The sequence below is a fragment of the Corvus kubaryi genome, unplaced genomic scaffold (assembly GCF_017639235.1).
Source record: "Corvus kubaryi isolate FWS band 111438036 unplaced genomic scaffold, C.kubaryi_AGA036_p1.0 37334, whole genome shotgun sequence".
NCBI lineage: Eukaryota > Metazoa > Chordata > Aves > Passeriformes > Corvidae > Corvus > Corvus kubaryi.
In genome coordinates, this window is record NW_024581108.1 from 11568268 (window position 1) to 11588320 (window position 20053).

General features: G+C 37.5%; 1 protein-coding gene across 1 annotated transcript in view; it reads right to left on the reverse strand.

Moving 5' to 3' along the window:
- The window catches only part of HS2ST1 (heparan sulfate 2-O-sulfotransferase 1), an 81509-nt gene extending 61464 nt beyond the window's left edge, over positions 1 to 20045 (reverse strand). Inside the window, exon 1 of the mRNA XM_042030279.1 lies at positions 19775 to 20045. Within this exon, the coding sequence (XP_041886213.1) occupies positions 19775 to 19898 (124 nt within the window). The 5' untranslated portion in view covers positions 19899 to 20045. The remainder of the gene's footprint in view (positions 1 to 19774) is intronic.
- Positions 20046 to 20053: the final 8 nt, after the last annotated feature.

Consider the following 20053-nt stretch of genomic DNA (forward strand, 5'->3'; position numbering starts at 1 on the left):
ACACTGGGAATTATGCAGTGTTTCAAATAAATACCACATTCGCACGCATTCAAACACTCTCCGAATGGTACTTAAGACCTTTAAAATTAATGTCTGGGTTTTTTCCTTATTTGCCTTCTATAAAGAAATACTTCTGAATCCCTGAATATCATGTGGACAAACCTGAAAACAGGTCAAAAATAAAAGCAGCACAGTCGAACAATTATGGCTTCATGCCAGTTAAACTACAGTTTGGACTGGAACTAGAAACTCCATGTTACATATATTCACACTATTTAATAGATGGTAGATGCTAGATATTCCTACCAGTAAAATAAAACACTAAAAACTACAAGTATCAACTCTTTGAAGAGTTTGGGGGGTGCACCTATACTATCATCTGCATACTATAAAAGCTCTGTATTTTGATTACAAACTAAGTTGCTACTATCTAGCAAATAAATTGAAGGCAAATATTTGTTGGCATGTTTAGTTTGGAGATAATATGATAAATTCCCTGCTTTCAATTTCATATAATGCTGCTGTTATCAGAGTTCTGTCTACTATTTAATTTCAGTAAAAGTGGGAAATGTCAGAACATGGCATCTTGCTAACACAACGAGCCACTTCAGCCATATCTGCAGCTGCATAAGCAATCACTGATGGGTCAGGAGGGCAAAACAGAGGAAAAACAATGAAGTGCATGGCAGGGAGGACCCTGCTACTGAAACACTCCATACTATTTTTGTCCACATTTTAAAGTGGTTGGTAGAAAACGATGAGGGTACAGAAGTGCCATAAAAATGATTCAAGAATCAGAAAGGGACGTTACAATGAGAGGCTTAGGGAATTCAACATGTTTAGGTTTTCAGAGAGGCTGAGAAGTGAGATGATTACAGGATGTAAGTACCTTCACAGGGGAAAAATACTGCAAGGTGGTGAGGGGGGAGTATAGAGAACAGCGTAAGGACTAGTAGCTAGAACTACACACCAACCATATCCGGATTTTAAGAAACTGTGGCTTTATTTTGAAATAGTGGAAAGACCCAAATTGTGGAAAAGCCATCGTACCAAATGAATAAGGAAAATGCTCCTTTCTTGATGACATTCTCAAAGCAAGACTGCATGCCTTCCTGGAAGAAATGGATTAACAAAATTTTTCCTAGATCTGGCTAGGATCACAATTGTGACTAATGATAAACAAAAGTCTTTAACTGCCTTCTGAAGAGGCAAAAACCATAAACCCACACAATGCTGAAAAGTTCTCAGGCATACCCTGAAAAGGATGAGTGGATTGCATTAAGGGACACATGGTATTTAAGGGAAGTGGCCTGGTGCACACATTACCTAAAGGGCTTTACTGGTTCAGACCAAGGTTCTAATATCCTGTTTCTGACAAAGACCAACTGACATCTGGAGAAGACAAAAACAGGTTAAGCACATGGTTATATGCTCCTGATGTACTTAACATCACCTACCTACCTGCAATTTAGTAGATTAATGAATTTTAAGATGAATGATTTTTCTATGCCTATGATTTTTCTAAGCATTTCAATAATCATTTGATGCTGTGGCATTGTTTCAGTTTCACCAGTTTGTTTCAGCATTTCTGGGGCTATCAAGCAATAATTAATTTTTGATTGTTTCCTACTACTTGTATAGGAAAGGATTCCTTGCTCACTTTATCCATACTTATAGGCTCCTACCATTCCTTTCCTGACACGTTTTCCCAAGTCTGGTGAGCCTTGGTCTACTTCATCATTCCCCATATGGGAGATGCTTTGTTTCTTTAATTATTCTCAGCAGTCATAGATCTTTTCCAAGTCTGCTATAACCTTTCCCATGACGAAGGGCAAGAAAGACCAACACAGCAGAATTGCTGCATCCAGTAAAAAACAAAATATTCTCATGTGGTTCATCATTTGTTTTTAACATGCATTTTTGACCATTGTTGAGAACTGATCAGAAGTTTCCATAGAGATAACTTGTGTAACCCCAAGAACTCCTGCCTCAGTGAGGACAGCCAATTCAGAACTTAACATATGTAAACTTGTGATTGTTTTTCTCTTAATACATTTAGACATGACAAAATTGAGCTTCACCTGCCATTACCCAGTCACCTGGTATTGTGAGATTCTTCCCCTGAAAAGCTCATTATCATCAAACAATTCACAATAATCTCTAAACAAACAGGAAAGTACATATCACAAGTTCAAATCATGAATTAATGTTCAGTAAAATATATAAGTAACAATTCTAATCACAGTCTTCAAAAGATTCAGAATTTTTCCTAGCTAATTAACAACCTAGAAAGACTTCTAAAAAACGTTACAAATCTCATTCAGCTACCATTCAGCCCCCTCTCTAAAGCATTAGAAGGAGCAGAAATCAGATGTAAATGAGGAAATACCTGCAGAGGTCACATTATGTGGTTATTTTTCAAAAGCCCACACAGCCCCAACACTCAATGACTTAAACTCCACTATTCAAAATACATTAAAACTGCTCCCAAGCAACAGCAATTTTGTTTGTTTTTTTAACAGACTTCTTTAGAATTTAGGTTTAAACACACATATACACTTCAATAAAATGCAAAAGCATTCCCTGGGTACTGCTGTATCCAGTGGGACTATATTAGAAACTTAAGAAATCTAATTGCAGAAGGATACTCCAGACAATCAGTTTCACTATTAACAACTGCCTATTCCTCACAGAACACCAAATCCCCCAGATTTAAACCAACCCTACCATGTGGCTTTATTGAAGACTGGTCAAGCAATTGGGTTTTTTTACGGTTGAAACGATAGCTAGAAAAACTTTTACTATGTAATGTTACAATGTTGAGACCATACCATTTCAGTCAACGTGGCAGCAACACTGTCCTTCCTCTGTCAAAGTGCTGTGAAACCATACAATAACAATTTCTTTTGGAGTGAACACAGCACAGCACAAAGGCAATAGGAAAGGGGAGGAATACCAAATTCACTGTCCAGTTCCTACCTCATTTCAGTGAATCTGTGCCTAACTAGCCTTTATAATTTGTATGCAACAATACATCTGTTTAGTGTTTTATGTTCTCTCAATAACACCACTTTCTGCAAGAATTTATGATACACAAGAGTGCATCATCCTGAACTCATTTTGTTTCCAACCATTTGTGAAATTATTAACCAACTGGTTTTTTGTGTGCACTGGACAAGAACAACCATTTTGCACATTTAAAGTTTTCAAAACTTCAAACAGACTTTTTTATAATGGGTTTTCTGTTTGTCTGTTTCATTGGAGGCCCATTTTCCTGGCATAAATTTCACTACAGTATAATTTAAAAACATGGTTCATGCAGTGACGACTACAATTATATTATTTGTTGATTTAATGTTCAGTTCATATTGTGTGGTTTCCAAAATAGAAAAATCTGTTCAGAGACTGTAAATTGAACAGGCTCTTTAAGTTACTTAGACCTAGTGAGTTCCTATTTTTCCCTAAAGCCAAGCTTGCACAGACTGTTGGCATCTTTCAGTTGTCTATCTTCACCCTGCAGGTTGTTATGTCTAAAAATACAGTAATTGTATTACTGCATATACAGTGCGTAAGTTTGAGTGTCAAGGCTAAATTAGCAAGGCTAAATTAAGATGGTATTTGTTACCGAAACTCATTTCCTCTGAGGGATTACAAAAACTCTGCCATGTTCTGAAGCAACAGGTTTATGATAGTAAAGGTAAAAGGACAAGTGAGACTAGAAAGCATCAAAAATTCTACACTGTTATTCTGACCTTCTGTACTTCCTTTGTTTTCAGAACCAGACTTCAAAAAAAAGCACTCCAAGCCTTTGTGTATGTTTTCTTATGAAATTTTTCACCCCCTTTTTTTCAGAGAGGGAAAAGTTCTCTCATTAATTGTAAGTCCTGATTTTATTAAACTTACAACATTTTTAGAGTAACAGTAAAGCTTTACAACAACCCCACCATAGTTACCATGGGGAATAAATAATACACAGAAGCTTTTAATTTCATCATCTGACAAAGGGAGCAGGAGAGAAGGAGAAATTGTCTTGTCTCTTGTTCTGAGATGCTAAATTATATTTATCATTACTGAGAAACCTAAAGTTGCACTAACAAGAAGTGTGTTCATTAGTTGGCCTGTGATAAGTGGAACACCAGACCAAAAAGAAACCACAAAAATTTGTATTCATTCATATAGAATTATTCAGTATCTCTCCTCTCCTATCACTTTATTCTGAAGCAAGTTGGCAGTATGCTTCTATGAATCATGTCTACAAAGGTCTGCTATCCATTCACACAGATGTCAGTGAAGTATTCCATCTGCAGTATCTCATAAGGGATTTTTAGTGAAGCCCCTCCCCGACTGATCCGCAAATTCCAGTAACAGAAATAGTGCAGCAAGTTTTCCACATAAACATAAGGCCATATATTGTCATTAGAAAAGGAACACTGTTAAAATACGACCAATTTCAGTTCTGTGGTTCCAGATCAATACAGCAAGTCTTCAATGAAGAAATAAGACTCCTTGAAAGACTACATTTCATATTTGCAGACATGGGGGGGGATAAAAAATATGGGAAAAAATCAATATATGAGAGGTTGTTTTCAAGAATGTTATGAAATGTTATCATCTTACAAGCAATTTTACATGCTTTTTCTGTTACCAGCATCATTTACTGTATGCCGCTCTCCTAAGCTGATTTTATTTTACTTACTGCTGAGTAAGTGGCATTCAAGCTGCTCACAGGAAAAAGCCATGGAAGTGTCAAAAGCAGGTTAGATTCTTGAAATAGCCAGTGAGCTCCTAAGGCTGACAGACTACTGCTTATTTAAGAAGTAGAATAAGCATAACATATTTGTCCATAGACACATAAAACATTGGAAAGTCTTCAATAGCATGATTTTATTATGAGATACTGTGCAGAAATTATTCACTGACCCCAAAACAGTCATCAGTCTTCTCAACATATGCTCTCCTCTGAAACGTTAGTTTAATAAGCTCACTTCCAATTAATATAAAAAGTACTTAATTCTATAAAGGTTTTATTTCAATGTATACTGAACATAATTTATCAAATAATTAACAATCCATATGGACTAATAACTAAAAAATATGTCATTGAATCATTTAAGCCCAACTATAAAGATTCTCTCAGCACAAGAATGGCTGCAGGACTTCAAGGGAAGAAAAATCTTTGTATTTCATGTGAAGTACAATGGAATAAATGACACAGAAAGAAGACCTGTAAATCTCTATCTGTAGCCACTTCAGGACAACACACATCATGAACAGACTCATGCTCAAATCTACATCATAAATGCAGCACTTCAGAAACATAAGTGAGCTGTGGATCAAATAGCTGGGCAGAAATAGGCTTAGAGAAGGCAAGTTCATGTCCCAGAGAGGCTACAGTGGCCTGAGTAAGCATCCTGGCTCATTCAAACCTAATTCATGTAGCTTTGACAGAGTAAGGGAAACTAAGCAGTTTTCTGTCAGGTGACACAAGGATACCAATATAGTTTTCTCTGCATAGCAACATTTATCAAATTTTGTGAAGAAATACAATATAAATACAAACAGTGGCTTTTTGTACACATACGAAGTTTGTAATGTCACATACCTGCAACACACTTGGAAGGACATGGATCAAACACATAGACTGTATTGGTTCTGTATTAGGATGGTTCTTTGGGGTATTTTAAAAATACAAAGACTTTGTCACTTACACACACACACACACAAGCTGATCAGCTACATCCCTGTGACTGCACAGAGAGAGGGAGTAGAGGCAGAAGAGCTACTGAAGGTTTCCGTGCTTGATGGCCTATAGTGACCCACACCATTAGTAGCAACCTCTTGCCACCATGTCTCTTGTATTGCTATGAATCATCACAAGGCCCTAAAGCCCCAACCATCCTCCTGCTTCACACACAATTATTTAAAATGTGGGAAAATTACTTTGCCCAACAGACTCTGTTTTATTTGATTGTTACTCCATGTTACAAGGCTGCCCTTTATAGTCTGTAAAAGTTGTTCTGTTCAGTCAGTGGTTCACAAATTAACCTGTAAAACGGCAAAAAGCTCAATAAAAATGTTCTTCATTCTAGCATCGTAGCCAAGGCTCACAAAGCATAAAAAGGAAAATTTCCACAAAACGCACAAACAAGGAAACTCATGTGCACTTTGTAGATCCAGTGTTTGTTAGACCATTCACGGCAAGATACCTTAAATTTTCACTAAAAAACATTACTTCAGCCGTTGGCATTAGCAAATGTTTTTCTTGGATGTTCATGTTAAAAAACCCAGAAATAATGCACCCCCCCCCCCCCCCCAAAAAAAACCAAAACAAACACCAAACCCAACAGTCATTTCTACATCAGCACAGTTTAGCTCTTTATCAACCAATCATGAAAGACAGTGTCACTGCAAAGTTCTATTCCAACCATTATAAAATAAAACCCACTAGTCACAAGACTGCCACCATAATCGGCAATATGCGCATTTACCACAAAAAATTCTCAAGTACAAGTTACTTTGACATTTTCTGGTCATAGCAATCTATTTATTAAAAAAAAGAACAAAAAAACCAAAGTATTCTAAATTCACCTGAAATAAGCCGGCAGATCAAACAAGCAAACAAGCCTACCTCAAACTCAAACTCAGAATATTAAGAATCTAGTTAGTGCTTTAGCTACTACCTATATGAAATGTGAGTCTGGCTCTACTTTGGAAACACACCTACTTCATGTAACAAGCACTCTGTGATGAGTACTGGAGGTTACATTTGCAGAACACTCAGTAAGTACAACAGTGCAATTTAGGATGATTGTTTTATATCAGGCAATTTTTTATTTAAAAAAAATTTTTAAAAAAATCAAAGCCTAACCAACTTTTACATTTATAAGATCACTACTGCTGTCAAGGTAGCAGCATACAATAAAACAATAGCACTAAGATGTGTAACAATTGCAATAAGCTTAGTCATGGTTTGGAAAAGAGCAAACTTACTCGTTTTCTAAAGAAATTGTTAGACAAAACCAGCTACACTTACCAAGGATGCTTTTGGCAACTAATTCATATGCTCTCTGACACATGCTAACAATTCTTGGATGACAGACCTCCTAAAAACTTTGCATTTGGTAATAATTTAAGTGCCATACTTTTCAAGGAACGTCGCAATACTTTTAGCTGACTTTGACCATGCACTTAGATCAAACAGGAAGCAGTGATAAACTTAAGAAAATAATTATCCTCAAGTCATTAAGTTCTTTCTACCTGCAAGTTGCCCAAAACCAGGATCCTTTGCTCTGAAACCAAACCGAACACTCAAAACCTGCATGAGAATGTCCCTGGGACAAGGACACACAGACCACTCATTAGCATACACCACATTCCCATATTCCATTTTGGGCAGCATGCAGTTGCTTAAAATCAAATATATATACAGCACAGGAAAATTATGAAGGATGCAACTGAAATTACACAATAGAACAAGATTAGCCAAGTTTGAAATCAATGCATTTTGATCCTTAAACATCACAGGCATTTTAGCTTCTCAAATTCATTGTATCAAGGTTTTGAGCAAATGAAGAAAGAACAATCGCTTTTCATGGTTTTATGTCTGTACTTAGTTAACCCTTATCCATCGGTAAAGCTTTAAATTACCTGATAGTTCTGCCTGACCTGTATTTGTAAGGAATAGGCATTCTATAGAAAAGCCAATTTTGGTCATTATTTAGTTGTGGAATCAAAATAATTCCTAAATGGAACCTCAATAAACTACAGAACCTAAATAAACTACAGCAAAGGTTGAAGGATTTTAACAGAATTTGCAGAGTTTGTAGATAAGTGATTCCATCAAGGCCAGAAAACTCAGCCAAATCTATCTGGTTATCTGAGAGGATGTTTATAGAGGTTTCTCTCACATAGTAGTTATCTCTAGAGTGCCATCTCATGTTTACACTTACTTGCAAATACTTAATATATATTGAGTAAAAGAGATGTAGGAACAATCACTTTATTTCATATTCCTGCTGCTCTATCAATACTTGACAGATTTTGTTGCTTAAGTGTCATGTTGTCAGACATTTAACAGGCTTTCTCATACTTAAAAAGCACATTATGTGTTATTTTTATTTGCACATTGTTTTAAGATAAACAATGAGAAGAAGCAAGTCTAAAAAAAGTTTACCATTTTCCTAGATTCATTCTTGAAAACTAAAATTTCAATCTCACTTAACATTTAAAACCTTTTCTCATCATTTCCATCAAAACAACTATCTTGTATGAATATTTTACAGCACCAGTTAAAGAAATTTATTACATACCATTACTTATTGCAAAACAATATGTGCTTTCAACTGCAACCTTGACACAAGCTTCCACCCCTCAAAGTGTGCACATATTTAAAACCTCCACATAATCACCACTAATGCTCCTTAGTCATTCAGTTTCCAAGGGATTTTCATTATGGATTAAAACAAGGAAAAAAATCCCAAATACCTTTCAATATCTTCATTCCTCCTTCACACGTTTTTTTTTCTTTAAACTTGATATGTGAATAATTTATCATCTATTTCTCTTTCTTAATTCTCATAATCAGACTGCCTTGCCAGCTGCACTATGCAATCACACTTAAGTAGGCACATAAAAATCAGTAGAAACAATGCTTTGGGTTGCTCCAGCAACCACAAATGTTTCGAAAAATGCCCCCACAAGCATGTCAGCGAGACCATATTTTTCAGAGTATGGTTTGGAAAGCACAGACAGGAAAACCAGAAGAGGATATATTTAAATGTTTTGCTGTTTGATTTATCATTTCTTTGTGCTAAACCAACACCTCAGTTCTATGCTGGTTTTTCATATCAGAAAGGAGAGAAGGGTTTAATGGCATTGTAGAGGGTAAATGACAAAGCAATAGGAATCAGGAGTAAGTACATTTTCACAGTGTTAAACTAGAGTGAAGCCAGCTGTGAAAATAAGCATATTCCCCAATACTCTCTGGCTTTTTGTTGGGATCAGAAAAACCGTGGATAGCTCACAAATGCAAAAGTTGCACTCATCCTCACATACACATCCTTTTTTCTTCTTTTACCCTCTAGAGAAGTTAATTTTTAATATTCTTCTCTATGTCTGACCACGTGATTACAAGATTAATTTGCCCTTAGGCCAAATTCACTTAACGTGCCTCAGGAATAACCAAGAAGCCTGACTAGTACCCCGTACCATTTTTTTCTGGGTTGGATGAAGGGATGGCTGTCCCTTCCTGTCCAGAAGCAAACATATGCCATCTCTGCAGCTCAAGGCCCAAAGCATTAAACTCAACTGAAATCAAGAGTGCTTTAACTTCATGCTCCAGTCTCTGATTCCTGCTGGTGGAGGAGCTGGTTACAGCTCTGGCTGCTACCCTGGCTATCAGTGGGGTGATACTCTCCCACCAGCATGCCAGGCACACTGCTGGGAGAACGCTCTTTATGCATCCTCTGCTAACTTCAATAGCTCATTTGTGACCTCCAGCCCTCTTATGCCCCTCTATGACTGGTAGCAACTTTACTTCATCAACCATTCCAAAATCTTCCATCAAAATGCAAAATTTTTTAATAAAAGCAGCTCCAACTGAATTCTGTGTAGAAGGTTTTACATAACCCTAACTGCTTTGGCCATTGAATAGTTTCAAAGATAAAATTCAAGACTGTACCAGACATGACAGGTCATAAACACTGCTATGTTTAAATGTAAGCTTAGACAGGTATTTTTGGTCATTCAGCCTGTGCTTTTGGCTCAGAATGCATGTCTGTGGGGCAGTTCAAGGACTAGAATAAATATTACTAGCCCACTAGAAAGTACAGCATTCTGGTACTTCTCATAGCAGAAAACACCAACACTACTGCATACACATTCAACACAGACAGTAAGTCCTTGTTTACAGGTAAAAATCAAGCAGTACGCTAGAAATTTTACAGGGCACTTTTTATAGCTTTATCAAACAAAAATATTAAATACACTCCTGTTGAAGTTAATTTTAAACCTAAAGAGGCTCTGAGAAAACACCAGAGCAAGTTTTGCCCTCACTCAAACCAACAGCAGCAGTGCAATCAGCACACTGGATTAACAATGTAGACAGCAAAGGGAGAGACACCCAGAAGTATTAAAAAAAATATTTGTTTTGATAAAAATAGAAAGGCAGTAAAATTACAAAACATTCAAATTCCTACTAAATGCTTATACATGAAAAGGTCATTTTTATGGCAAGAAGTCTTTGAACAGCAAATATACATCTAATCTTGAAATGCTATCTTTCTAAGTGAAATGGAGTTCAAAAACATACTTGGTCCAATCCCACTATACACAGTTTGAAGTCATCAAATTGGACAGCAAGATCTAATCACTTCATTGTAAAACAGCAAACTATTATTAAGTACTTATCTTCAAAAGCTTGCCTTGTTGGCAGAATTAACAAACTTAATACAAAATAGTTAATCTGCCTAAAAATCTATTAAAACAGACTAAATTTTTCTCAGATAAGGAGGAGGGCTTTGTAAGAGTCTTTTGTTTTGTTTAAATTAAAAAAAAAAAAAAAAAAAGAAGGGGAAACTATAAGACATTCAATATTCCCAAAGGCACTAATTTGATTAAGGGAAAGCATTTTAGTGCATCTCAGTTCATAGTATAATGTATAAAGAATAGTATTATATTGTAGGTATTTTGCCAGGAAAATATCTTTTCACACTTTAAGAGTGCATATTACTGAAGGTTTACTGACAAATGAGATGCTGAAAAACCTGGGCTCTGAAGTTCTCACTGGGAGAGCAGCTGAAATAGGATTCTACCAATGAAACATTTCATTCAACACCAGCATACAAAAAAACCTGATATTATGGTTTTGTTTCAAAAAATACTGATCCTCATACAAGCTATTTTCTGTGCCAGGTACAAAACCACATCTTCAGAAAGTGATCATACACTTGTGCTCAAGAGTGTTTTGGTCAGGATACAACATACAGCGTTTTCGTCCTTCAGCATGGGAATCAAACCCTGTGAGTTTTACTGCACTTTTACTGCAGTGGAAGGACATGGCTGGACTCAGCTTTTGTAAGAATTAATCCCCTTTTCTTGAAAGAATAAAAATTTTTAAATTACACTGTCCAAAAATGTATCTTCTCAATTTACATCTGTCATTCAAATGCTAAGGGAGCCAAAATCTCAGAGTGCTTTGTTTTACTATGGAGACAATTTTTTGTCTATTTAATGTGTCAGAATAAGAGTCTATCATTTTCCCATCCTATCTTTTTGACTTTTACTCTGAATTTCTAAATCCTTCTTAGAATTAGTGAAATCCTTTGCTTAGAATGAATGATCAATATAAACTCCAATATAATATAATCAATTGTTGATTAAGGTTTTGTATATTGAAACGCATTGCAAATTCCATGTTTTGAAAAAAGAGACTTCTATTCCTCCAAAGCCCTCCACAGAATTAATGTAAAGAAATGCAAGTATTTCAATGACAATACAGATATGCTATTTATGCAATCATCCTGAGTATGTTCAAGAACAATATATCCAGAAAAAAAGATAACAGAAATATTGAAAGTGCAAAGATATGCAGGGGAAAGATTCAAGGGGAAAAAAAATAACTAAACTGGATTCCCCTCTTCACTTTGCAGAAAGTGAGATGCATAAGCATAATCTCTGTCCAATTGCTCTCATACCTCCAAGTTCCTTCATTTTCTCAAGAGCCTTTTTGCACCTTTTTCGAAGTGAAATGAAATGCTACTGCCTTTCAATCTGTCATCCAAGAAAGATCAGTCCTATATTACAACATCAGAAAATGCAAACAATGATGACAAATATATACACAGATCATATTTATATTTAATAGGACTATATACATCACAAATTTACATACTCGATACTCTCACCTATGTATTTTTATATATATTAGAAACAAAGAAGAAGAAAATAAGATTGTCTGAGAAAAAAGCCACTACTGAAGTAAATGGAGAATATATGCATTTTAATTTAAGGAACCTAAGAACCCATCCCCACACTCTTTACAGTTTTACAGCAATTATGCACAAGGTTTGCATAAACACTTCAAAATCATCAAAAGCTGTTTTATCAAAACAGCACTTAAGTTTTACATATGTTTCAACACAAATTAGTATTCAGAATTAAAGAGCAAGTTGGTGAAAAAAAAGGATGTCAGCTGTCATTTTAATCTGTAACCAGATATAGAAAATGGACATGAAGAAGGAAGGCAAAGACTGGGCCAAAGTGATAGAAAGGTTCTTTCAAAATACTTTTTGTAATTTCATTATCTTATTAATTCTTTCACTGCCCTAGACTTCTAGCTACTCATGATGCATTTTATCACTAGCAGAAAGGTTGAATAATAATTATTATAGAAGTAATGTTATTGAAACCATGATGACTCAAGGATATTGCAAAGTAAGGACAACAATAATATGCTGAATACTAGAGACAATAAAAAGACACATCGATGCAGTTGAGTTTTCTGCAGACACTTGCAAATGACAACTGTATGGTAAAACTATGCTCTTAATTTATAGCCTTAAAAAGTTGAACTACAGCAATGAAATAATTCCTTGGTAACGTAGAGACACTCAATACAACGTCAGTCCCTGACATTCATGGGCACATTCTGCAGTAACACTGATGTCCTGATTGTCAGCATATTCCTGATACAGAACCATACAAATCTGTGCAACAGGAACACTTCTATGAGTATCGAGACTTGATATCTTTAGGGAAATTCCTGGGCATGCTAACTATAATCAGCACTAGCAGTTATTTTGATACAGGCAATTACTGATAGGAATGCCAAATGGAAGGACTTGAGTTCTCCAGCAAGAAAAGAGCATTGCTTTTCTCTCCTAAGTGAGCAGAGATTTCTCTGAATGCCACCGTTCTCAAGATGCTGGCTTTGAACACAACATCTTCACAGAGCCATAGGTTTTCAGGGGAGTGGGTGATTCCAACACAGTGGATGGGCTTGAACACCACATGAAGCGGTGGGTTTGAAAAAGATACTGCCCGTCCCCCAGACTGCAGCTAAGAGTCTGTACATATTTATGAAAGGCTGCAGCCAGATGGCCAAATTTCAGATGCCTCTCTCAACACTGGAGTCCTTTCACTCAGTCTTTTTTATTTCCAATTGAAAAAATAATGCAAATACACGTACTGGTTCAGCTGTTTTACTACAGCATGGAACTTTCATTATGCTTGCCAGGCTAGTATTTCAGATACATAAACAGATTTCAAGCATAGCTCTTACCACTATTTTAATACTGCTTTGACAAGGTTTAAATACACTTTAGCTAAGTGACAAAAACTACAGATTGCACACAGTTACACAAAAAGACTGTCTTTTGATCCACTGAAGTGATAATACATGGAGGATTCCATATGCAAACACCATCTATTTCCTAAGGAGAAGCAAGAATTTGAGGGAAGGAACTCATTATTAGAAGACAAGACCAGTCCAGCCAGAATAAGTCTAGCAGTGAGTGACTCATGGTTGCCAGTCAATAGATATGAAAATTACTTGTTCATGAACTGCTCAAATGTTCCTAACTTCAATAGCTAAGGGCAATACAAAGCTATGAAAAAAAAAAACCAACAAACCAGCTGCAAATACATCCATTTTCTGAAATAAGGAAGAAAAAAAATTTCTACCATTTATTTCACTTTACATGTATATAGAATCATAGAATGGCTTGGGTTGGAAGGGACTTCAAAGATGTAATGTAGTGCCAACACCCCTACCATGGGCAGGGACACCTTTCACTAGACCAGGTTGCTCAGAGACCTGTCCAACCTGTCCTTAAACACTGCAAGGGATGGGCATCCACAGCTTCCCCTGGCAACCATGATAAACTAGAAAGCAATGGTTTCATCTGTTATATTAAATCCAAGGTTTATGTAGTTTAACAAGGTCTCTTTTGGACAGGTAGTGTATATATATACCAGCCTCCACTGAGAGCTAAGGGAAAAAAATGACATAGGAACTTCCAATCACTGGATTCCAGAGGTATATTGCAGACGTGAGAATTTTACTTACTTCTGCCATGCTCAGCAGTACAAAACAGACAAGAAACACGAGTGCTGGCATGCCATTACGCCATAATGCTGCTGTTTTAGTTGCTTTAGCACAGAGTAAATAAAGGCATCAAATGTAGTTTTTTCTGATTTCCAGCAGTGTTACTTTTCCTTTTACAGTGCTACGCACAATACAAAAATCTGCCAGGTATTTAATTATTGAAATAACCCAATCTATCTTCCTCAGTAGAAAAACAATGATATGAAAGAACAGGAAGCAGAACTCCTTTGAACACTTTCTCCTGAGGTTGTCAGCCTTGAACTCACAGCTAAGCTACCTCATAGCTATCATTACCAATGTTTAATATTGCATTAATTCATGATGAAGAAGAACATGGTACTCACATTTCTTTGACTGTCCAACAGGTTTCTTCTATCCTAAAGACATGATCACAAATGTGTCTCTTTTCCAGGATTTCCATGGAGGACGGTACTGCAGTTCTATGTGCTCTTCAACTTAAATTTGTGCCTTACTAAGTAACATAGACAGGTATGTACTAGCCCAAATCTGGCCTTCTTCAATGGAGAATCCAGAAAGATGGAGTGCCTTACCTGATCATTACTTCATCCACTGCCATGGCTGGAGGGACTGGGAGGGACTGGAGGTGCTTTATCTGATTTCTCAAGTCCACTTCATCTCTCAGAACTGCCCTCAAAATATCTCTAACAAAAATATCCCCCTGCCAGATAACTCTTCAGCACAGCATCTGCTATTAGAAGTGAAGGCACAGCTCTCAGCACATCATCAATTCTCCAAGTTATTTCACTAAAAGCACGATGCCTGCAAACTAGGTCCAACAATACTAAAGTTTCTCACATGTAGCCTTTCAGAAGGGGAAAGGTACTTTAAAAAGTTATGCCTCTTATTTCCACTGTTAAAACCAGCCATTGAGGTTACCAGCAAAAAGGGGTGAGATCAAGTCACAGACCCCATTAGCAAGTCTGAGCTGCCTTGGTATGCGCTTGAGAATGTGCACAGTTCTGTGCTAGTCAAAGTTCAGACACTACAAATTTCACAGAAAGTAGAACACCAACAGCTGCAACATTTATTCCCCAAAAAGTTATAAGGAACATGAATAAAAAATAAAACAAAAGTCATACTATTGTTCAATATCACAGTTTTCAATGGGAAGTACAATCATAGTATGGGAGCACTTTAAAATTTATTCTGAAACTGTCTGGGACAACCAGAGGCATGGTGAAAGTGAATGGTAAGAGGAAACCAGGTGAAAAAGTATGATAAAACCAGCAAGACTAAGTGGAAGAAAGTTCCACTGGACGGAGATATACTAAGGAAGCAACATTACAATTCTTATTTCAGGAAACCCAGTATACAATAAAACAGTTTCTGAAGGAATGCCTTGGGCTACTCAGCAGCAAATAATAACTACTAGGTAACAGGGCAATATTTAAATAAAATCTAGGTAATTATTTGTGTAGCTGTGTGTGGTCAGACCTGCCAACCATCACAAACTCCTCTTTATAAATGTTCAATGTTCCTCTTTATAAATACTCAATTATAAGTAACAATATGCTAAGGAACCATGCTTGCTATATTAGAAGAGTCAACTAAATAGTTTTTCTGAGGGATTTTCCAACAACATGCAACAGGCAGGCCTACTGACAGGAGATTTTTTTATTTCTAAATAAAGGAAACACGAAATGCCTATTATTTTATCATCCCAAAAAAGCAGAAAATCTTGTATTTCCATAAAGCATAAGACTTAATCATTGGGAAGTTAAATCCTTTAACTTCAAGGGAACAGTGGTTTATTAGGTACACACAGTGCTTAGAAAGATACTACCCCAGCAAGGACCACAGATGCTAAGACACTACCTTAATTTTTTTTTTAAATCTGGCAATAAATCATCAATTAAATTTTCTTTCCTGGGCTTAGGAAAAGATCCTTAGTGTTTTGAATTATTAAAGTATTTTTAAACCAAAAAAATATGAAAAAGTAAAATGTTAAGGACTTATTTTAAATTACAGATGTCTATACGCTGAATTCAAGGTGCTGAATTAATAGATATGAACCATTACGCTGTTTCTCACTTAACAGAAGAAACACTCCCACATTACAGCTAAGAAGTTTTTCAACATAATCTGAAGCAGGTTCAATCCTCTCTTTCCCTGTTATATTACGTTTCTCAGACATAGACTTTTTCCAAATGGATTACGTAAACATCACTGAAGTGCTAGAAAGTAGCATTAGACCTCCATTTCCACCCCACCAAAGAGCAATCCTTCTCTATCGACAATCCTCACTTTCTCTGATCAATCCTACGGACTTCGACCCTCTCCCACTTTCCTGGCCAAACCTGAAGTGCTTCTACAGTTTGGTGTTGTAAAACACAATTATTTTAACAGAAGAACTAGAACGTGTATGAACTTCTCTCTTCCTTCTCCCCACCAGTAAATTTCAAAATCTTGGGGAGGGAGGAGAAGATAGGGATGGATTACATCCAGCTGGATCAATTTTGTGATCCAACTCACCACAAATACCAATGGCAATGCAGGAGATAGAATGGTACACATTAAACAAGTTAAATGCTAGGTCAGTTTATACCCAAGGCAGAGCCGCACTCAACAGGCTTCCAAAACCCAAAAGGGACAGTCGGACATTCCTTCTGTTCTTCTGTTCCAGGAGCAACAGTAAAACCTCAACATTTGCCTTTCATGTGCAATATTCTCTATTAGAGCTGTGCATTCCCAGAGCTAACGGACACTTACCCCCACCAGGCTAAAATAAAAATATTAAAGTCCTCATTGGCAATTACGGACAGCTTAGTCTGGAGAGAATGCTAATTTTCCATGTAAACCTGAAAATAATATGGAAGACTAATAGCTGTAGGTACAAATCTCACAAAAAAAAGGTATTTCAAATTGTTCGCATTCTGCTTGTGATCTCACCACTACAAACTATTTGTAAAGAGCTGCAAAGAAGTTAAAATTAATATTCTGATTTACTTTTTTTTAATTAGGAAGTTATTTTTCATATGAAGAAGCCGACAGGTTTACCAATACCCTTTTAAAGGATTTTGTTGCAAAAAGCAGCAGCAGCATTTGTGCTAGTCATTTGCTTACACGTCTTATACTTTTCAACTTAGAAGTTTGCCACGGTGACCAAGTTTACCCATATAAAGTCTTACAGAAAAAAAAGAGGTTCCCATTCTTTTTTCATTCAGAAACATGTCCCAGTTTATCCTTATAGGTGAGATATCTTAAGTCATTAAACTGAAATTAAGGCCCCCAACTGTTCACTACAGAACCTGGAGTTGCTCATATGTGAAGGAATTGGATAAAGCCCTTCCTATCTGAAAGGACAGCTGAACATTTTTAGAACTGCTGATAAGACTGCACAATTATTTTGCTATCAAATCTGAAGTAATTTGGTTTTCCTAGTCAAAGCCTAACTCTTACAAGAACTTTCCAAGATGACAGTTTATCATATGATATATCAATGCAAACACATGGCATAGCTCAAAACCCAGTCCCCAAATGCTGTGCAACAAGACTTCCGACATAAAAGCACCCACTGAAACACAACTAAAAGACCAAAAGAGCTACTCTGTCCTTACCCTCAAATCATAATATCACTTCACACACACCCACACCATTTTTTTAGGGGGCAGGGAGAAAAACTGGCATTCAAGTGCATTAGGCAAATTAATTACTTTGATTTGGAGAAAACCATTTTCCATAATGCAGCTCAGTAGAAATATAACCAATCACTAAGGTTTCATTACACCTGTTTTTTTACCATCATATTTGCTAGTCATAAAATACATACCAAACATGTGAAAAGGGAGACATTCAGACAGCTAGAAGCTTTTTAACAAAGCATACTCTCACACTAAAAAACGGAATCCAAATTTCAAAGCTGTTGTAGAAAGTCCTTTTCCCCTTCCTTCCACAGATTTTGGAGAGTCACCAGTAAGTTGCACACAAAGCAAATCTTTCCATCTTACTTTTAAGAAACTTTACAATAGTTTTCCCTTTTCCTTAAGACATAAAATCAGCAGAAGATAGTAATTAGATTCCTGTCCCAAAGCAGTATGAGTATTTAAATCCTCTAAATATGTAAGTTAAACATGTTCCTTGCATATATATTAAGGAGGAAGAAGTTTTACCAGCAAAATTCTTTATTCTCACACACATTATGTTATTCTCTTCATGCCAGAAGGTAGATAGATCTCCCTTAGGTAACACACACTGTCAGCAACAGAAGCATTGAAGCCACCGCTATGAACCACTTTAAAGCAGATGTATACAAAATACCACTGAACCTTCAGCACTAAGGCAACACTTGCTTTATCTTCCAATTTAATTCATTTTCTTCTTCAAATGTTTGTTTACAGTTATTGAAACCCTGCAAAAAAAAAGCCTCGATTATAAACGGTAAGAACTTTCAGTTGAAAAGTATGCAGAGTAAGGGCCTCCCTCAACTCAAGCAGTCAACCACTGCAATTTCCAGGGTCCTAATCTCTAACATGCAGTTCAGAGAGAGTGAAGTGGAAAAGAAATACTGTAAAGTAAAATCCCAATGGCATTCATACAGCTCAACATCAAGTTATGCGGACTCTGTTAGAAACTCATTGTTAAATTTCCCGTATCACTCAAATCCACTTCTACTGTTAACACCAGAAGGAACACGATGTGCACTTTTCTTCCTACAAACTGAAACTTACACTATTAACTATTGTTAATAATCTAAATATCTTAGTACAGTCAAATAATATGAGAAAGCAAATCCACAATGTTTGCAAACCAGTTTCTAGTCTTGTATACACCAGAAGTCTCAGTGCCCTGTTTTCACAGCTCCTAGGCACCACAAATTCGGTTCAGAACGGTGTTTTTTCACATCCTTGAGACCCTTAATTAAGCAACGTAAAATCTTTACAAGTTCTGCAGCCTTATCTACAACAAAGTAGTAAGATGTTACCTGCCAGGCAGATATTATTCTAAAAATACCCTCTTAAGGCAGGAAAATAGAAGAAATTTTACACAAGAGATTTCTAGTTCATCACTATTCAGTTAAGTACAGCTCAGTGACAGTCTAGGAAATCACTAACTACACTCAGTAAATGCAGAAAATAACAACCTTTAAATGAGGTTTAAATTAAATGAGAGTTAAACAAATTACCCATTTGTCATTAAGAGCAATGTCTTTAGCTTTCTTATCTATACACCGTGCTTTCCATTACAGTGCCAAGCGTTAGTAAAACGTCTGAATTAGAAATCAGATGTCAAGAAGATGGTTATTCGCTGCAGCAGCAGCAGAACCAGCCTCAGCTTGGGCACCACGGCTGCTGCTCTCCTCCCTCGCCAGGTGCCTGAGGAGGGACAGGCAGGCCGACCGGTGCTGCCCACGGCTGTGAGCACCGCGGCTCTTCTGACAAAACCAGTTCAGACACTACAGACACGTTTGTCTTCCCAGCACTGACCTCTCACAGGTCTCCTGATCTCGCAGAACAAACAAATGAACTCAGAGGCCAAGGCTGCCGCGGAGAGCCGCTTTTGCAGAGTGGCCGGCCCGCACCGATCAGGTCCCGTGGCGCCGGGGACGCGGCAGCGCACGGAGCCAGCAGGAGCAGCGCCCGGCGGGGCTCCCCCAGCCCTCGGCGCTGCCGCCCTCCGCGCCTCGCCCCGGCCGCGCCCGCCGCCGCTCACCCAGCTTGCCGCGGGACTCCTCCAGCTTCTGGATCTGGTTCTCCAGGAACAGCACGGCCACCCCGAAGACCAGCACCGCCAGCAGCTGCAACTTGGGCGGCAGCATAATCCTGAGCAGCCCCATGAGCAGCAGCAGCAGCGCCGCCCGCCCGGGATCACGACATAACGCGGGGCCCGGCCCGCGGGGGCCGGCGGGAGCCGCACGGACGGCGCGGGCGAGGAGGCACGGAGAGAGCACGGCCGGGGGCGCGGACAGGGCCCGGCGCCGCCGCTCTCACA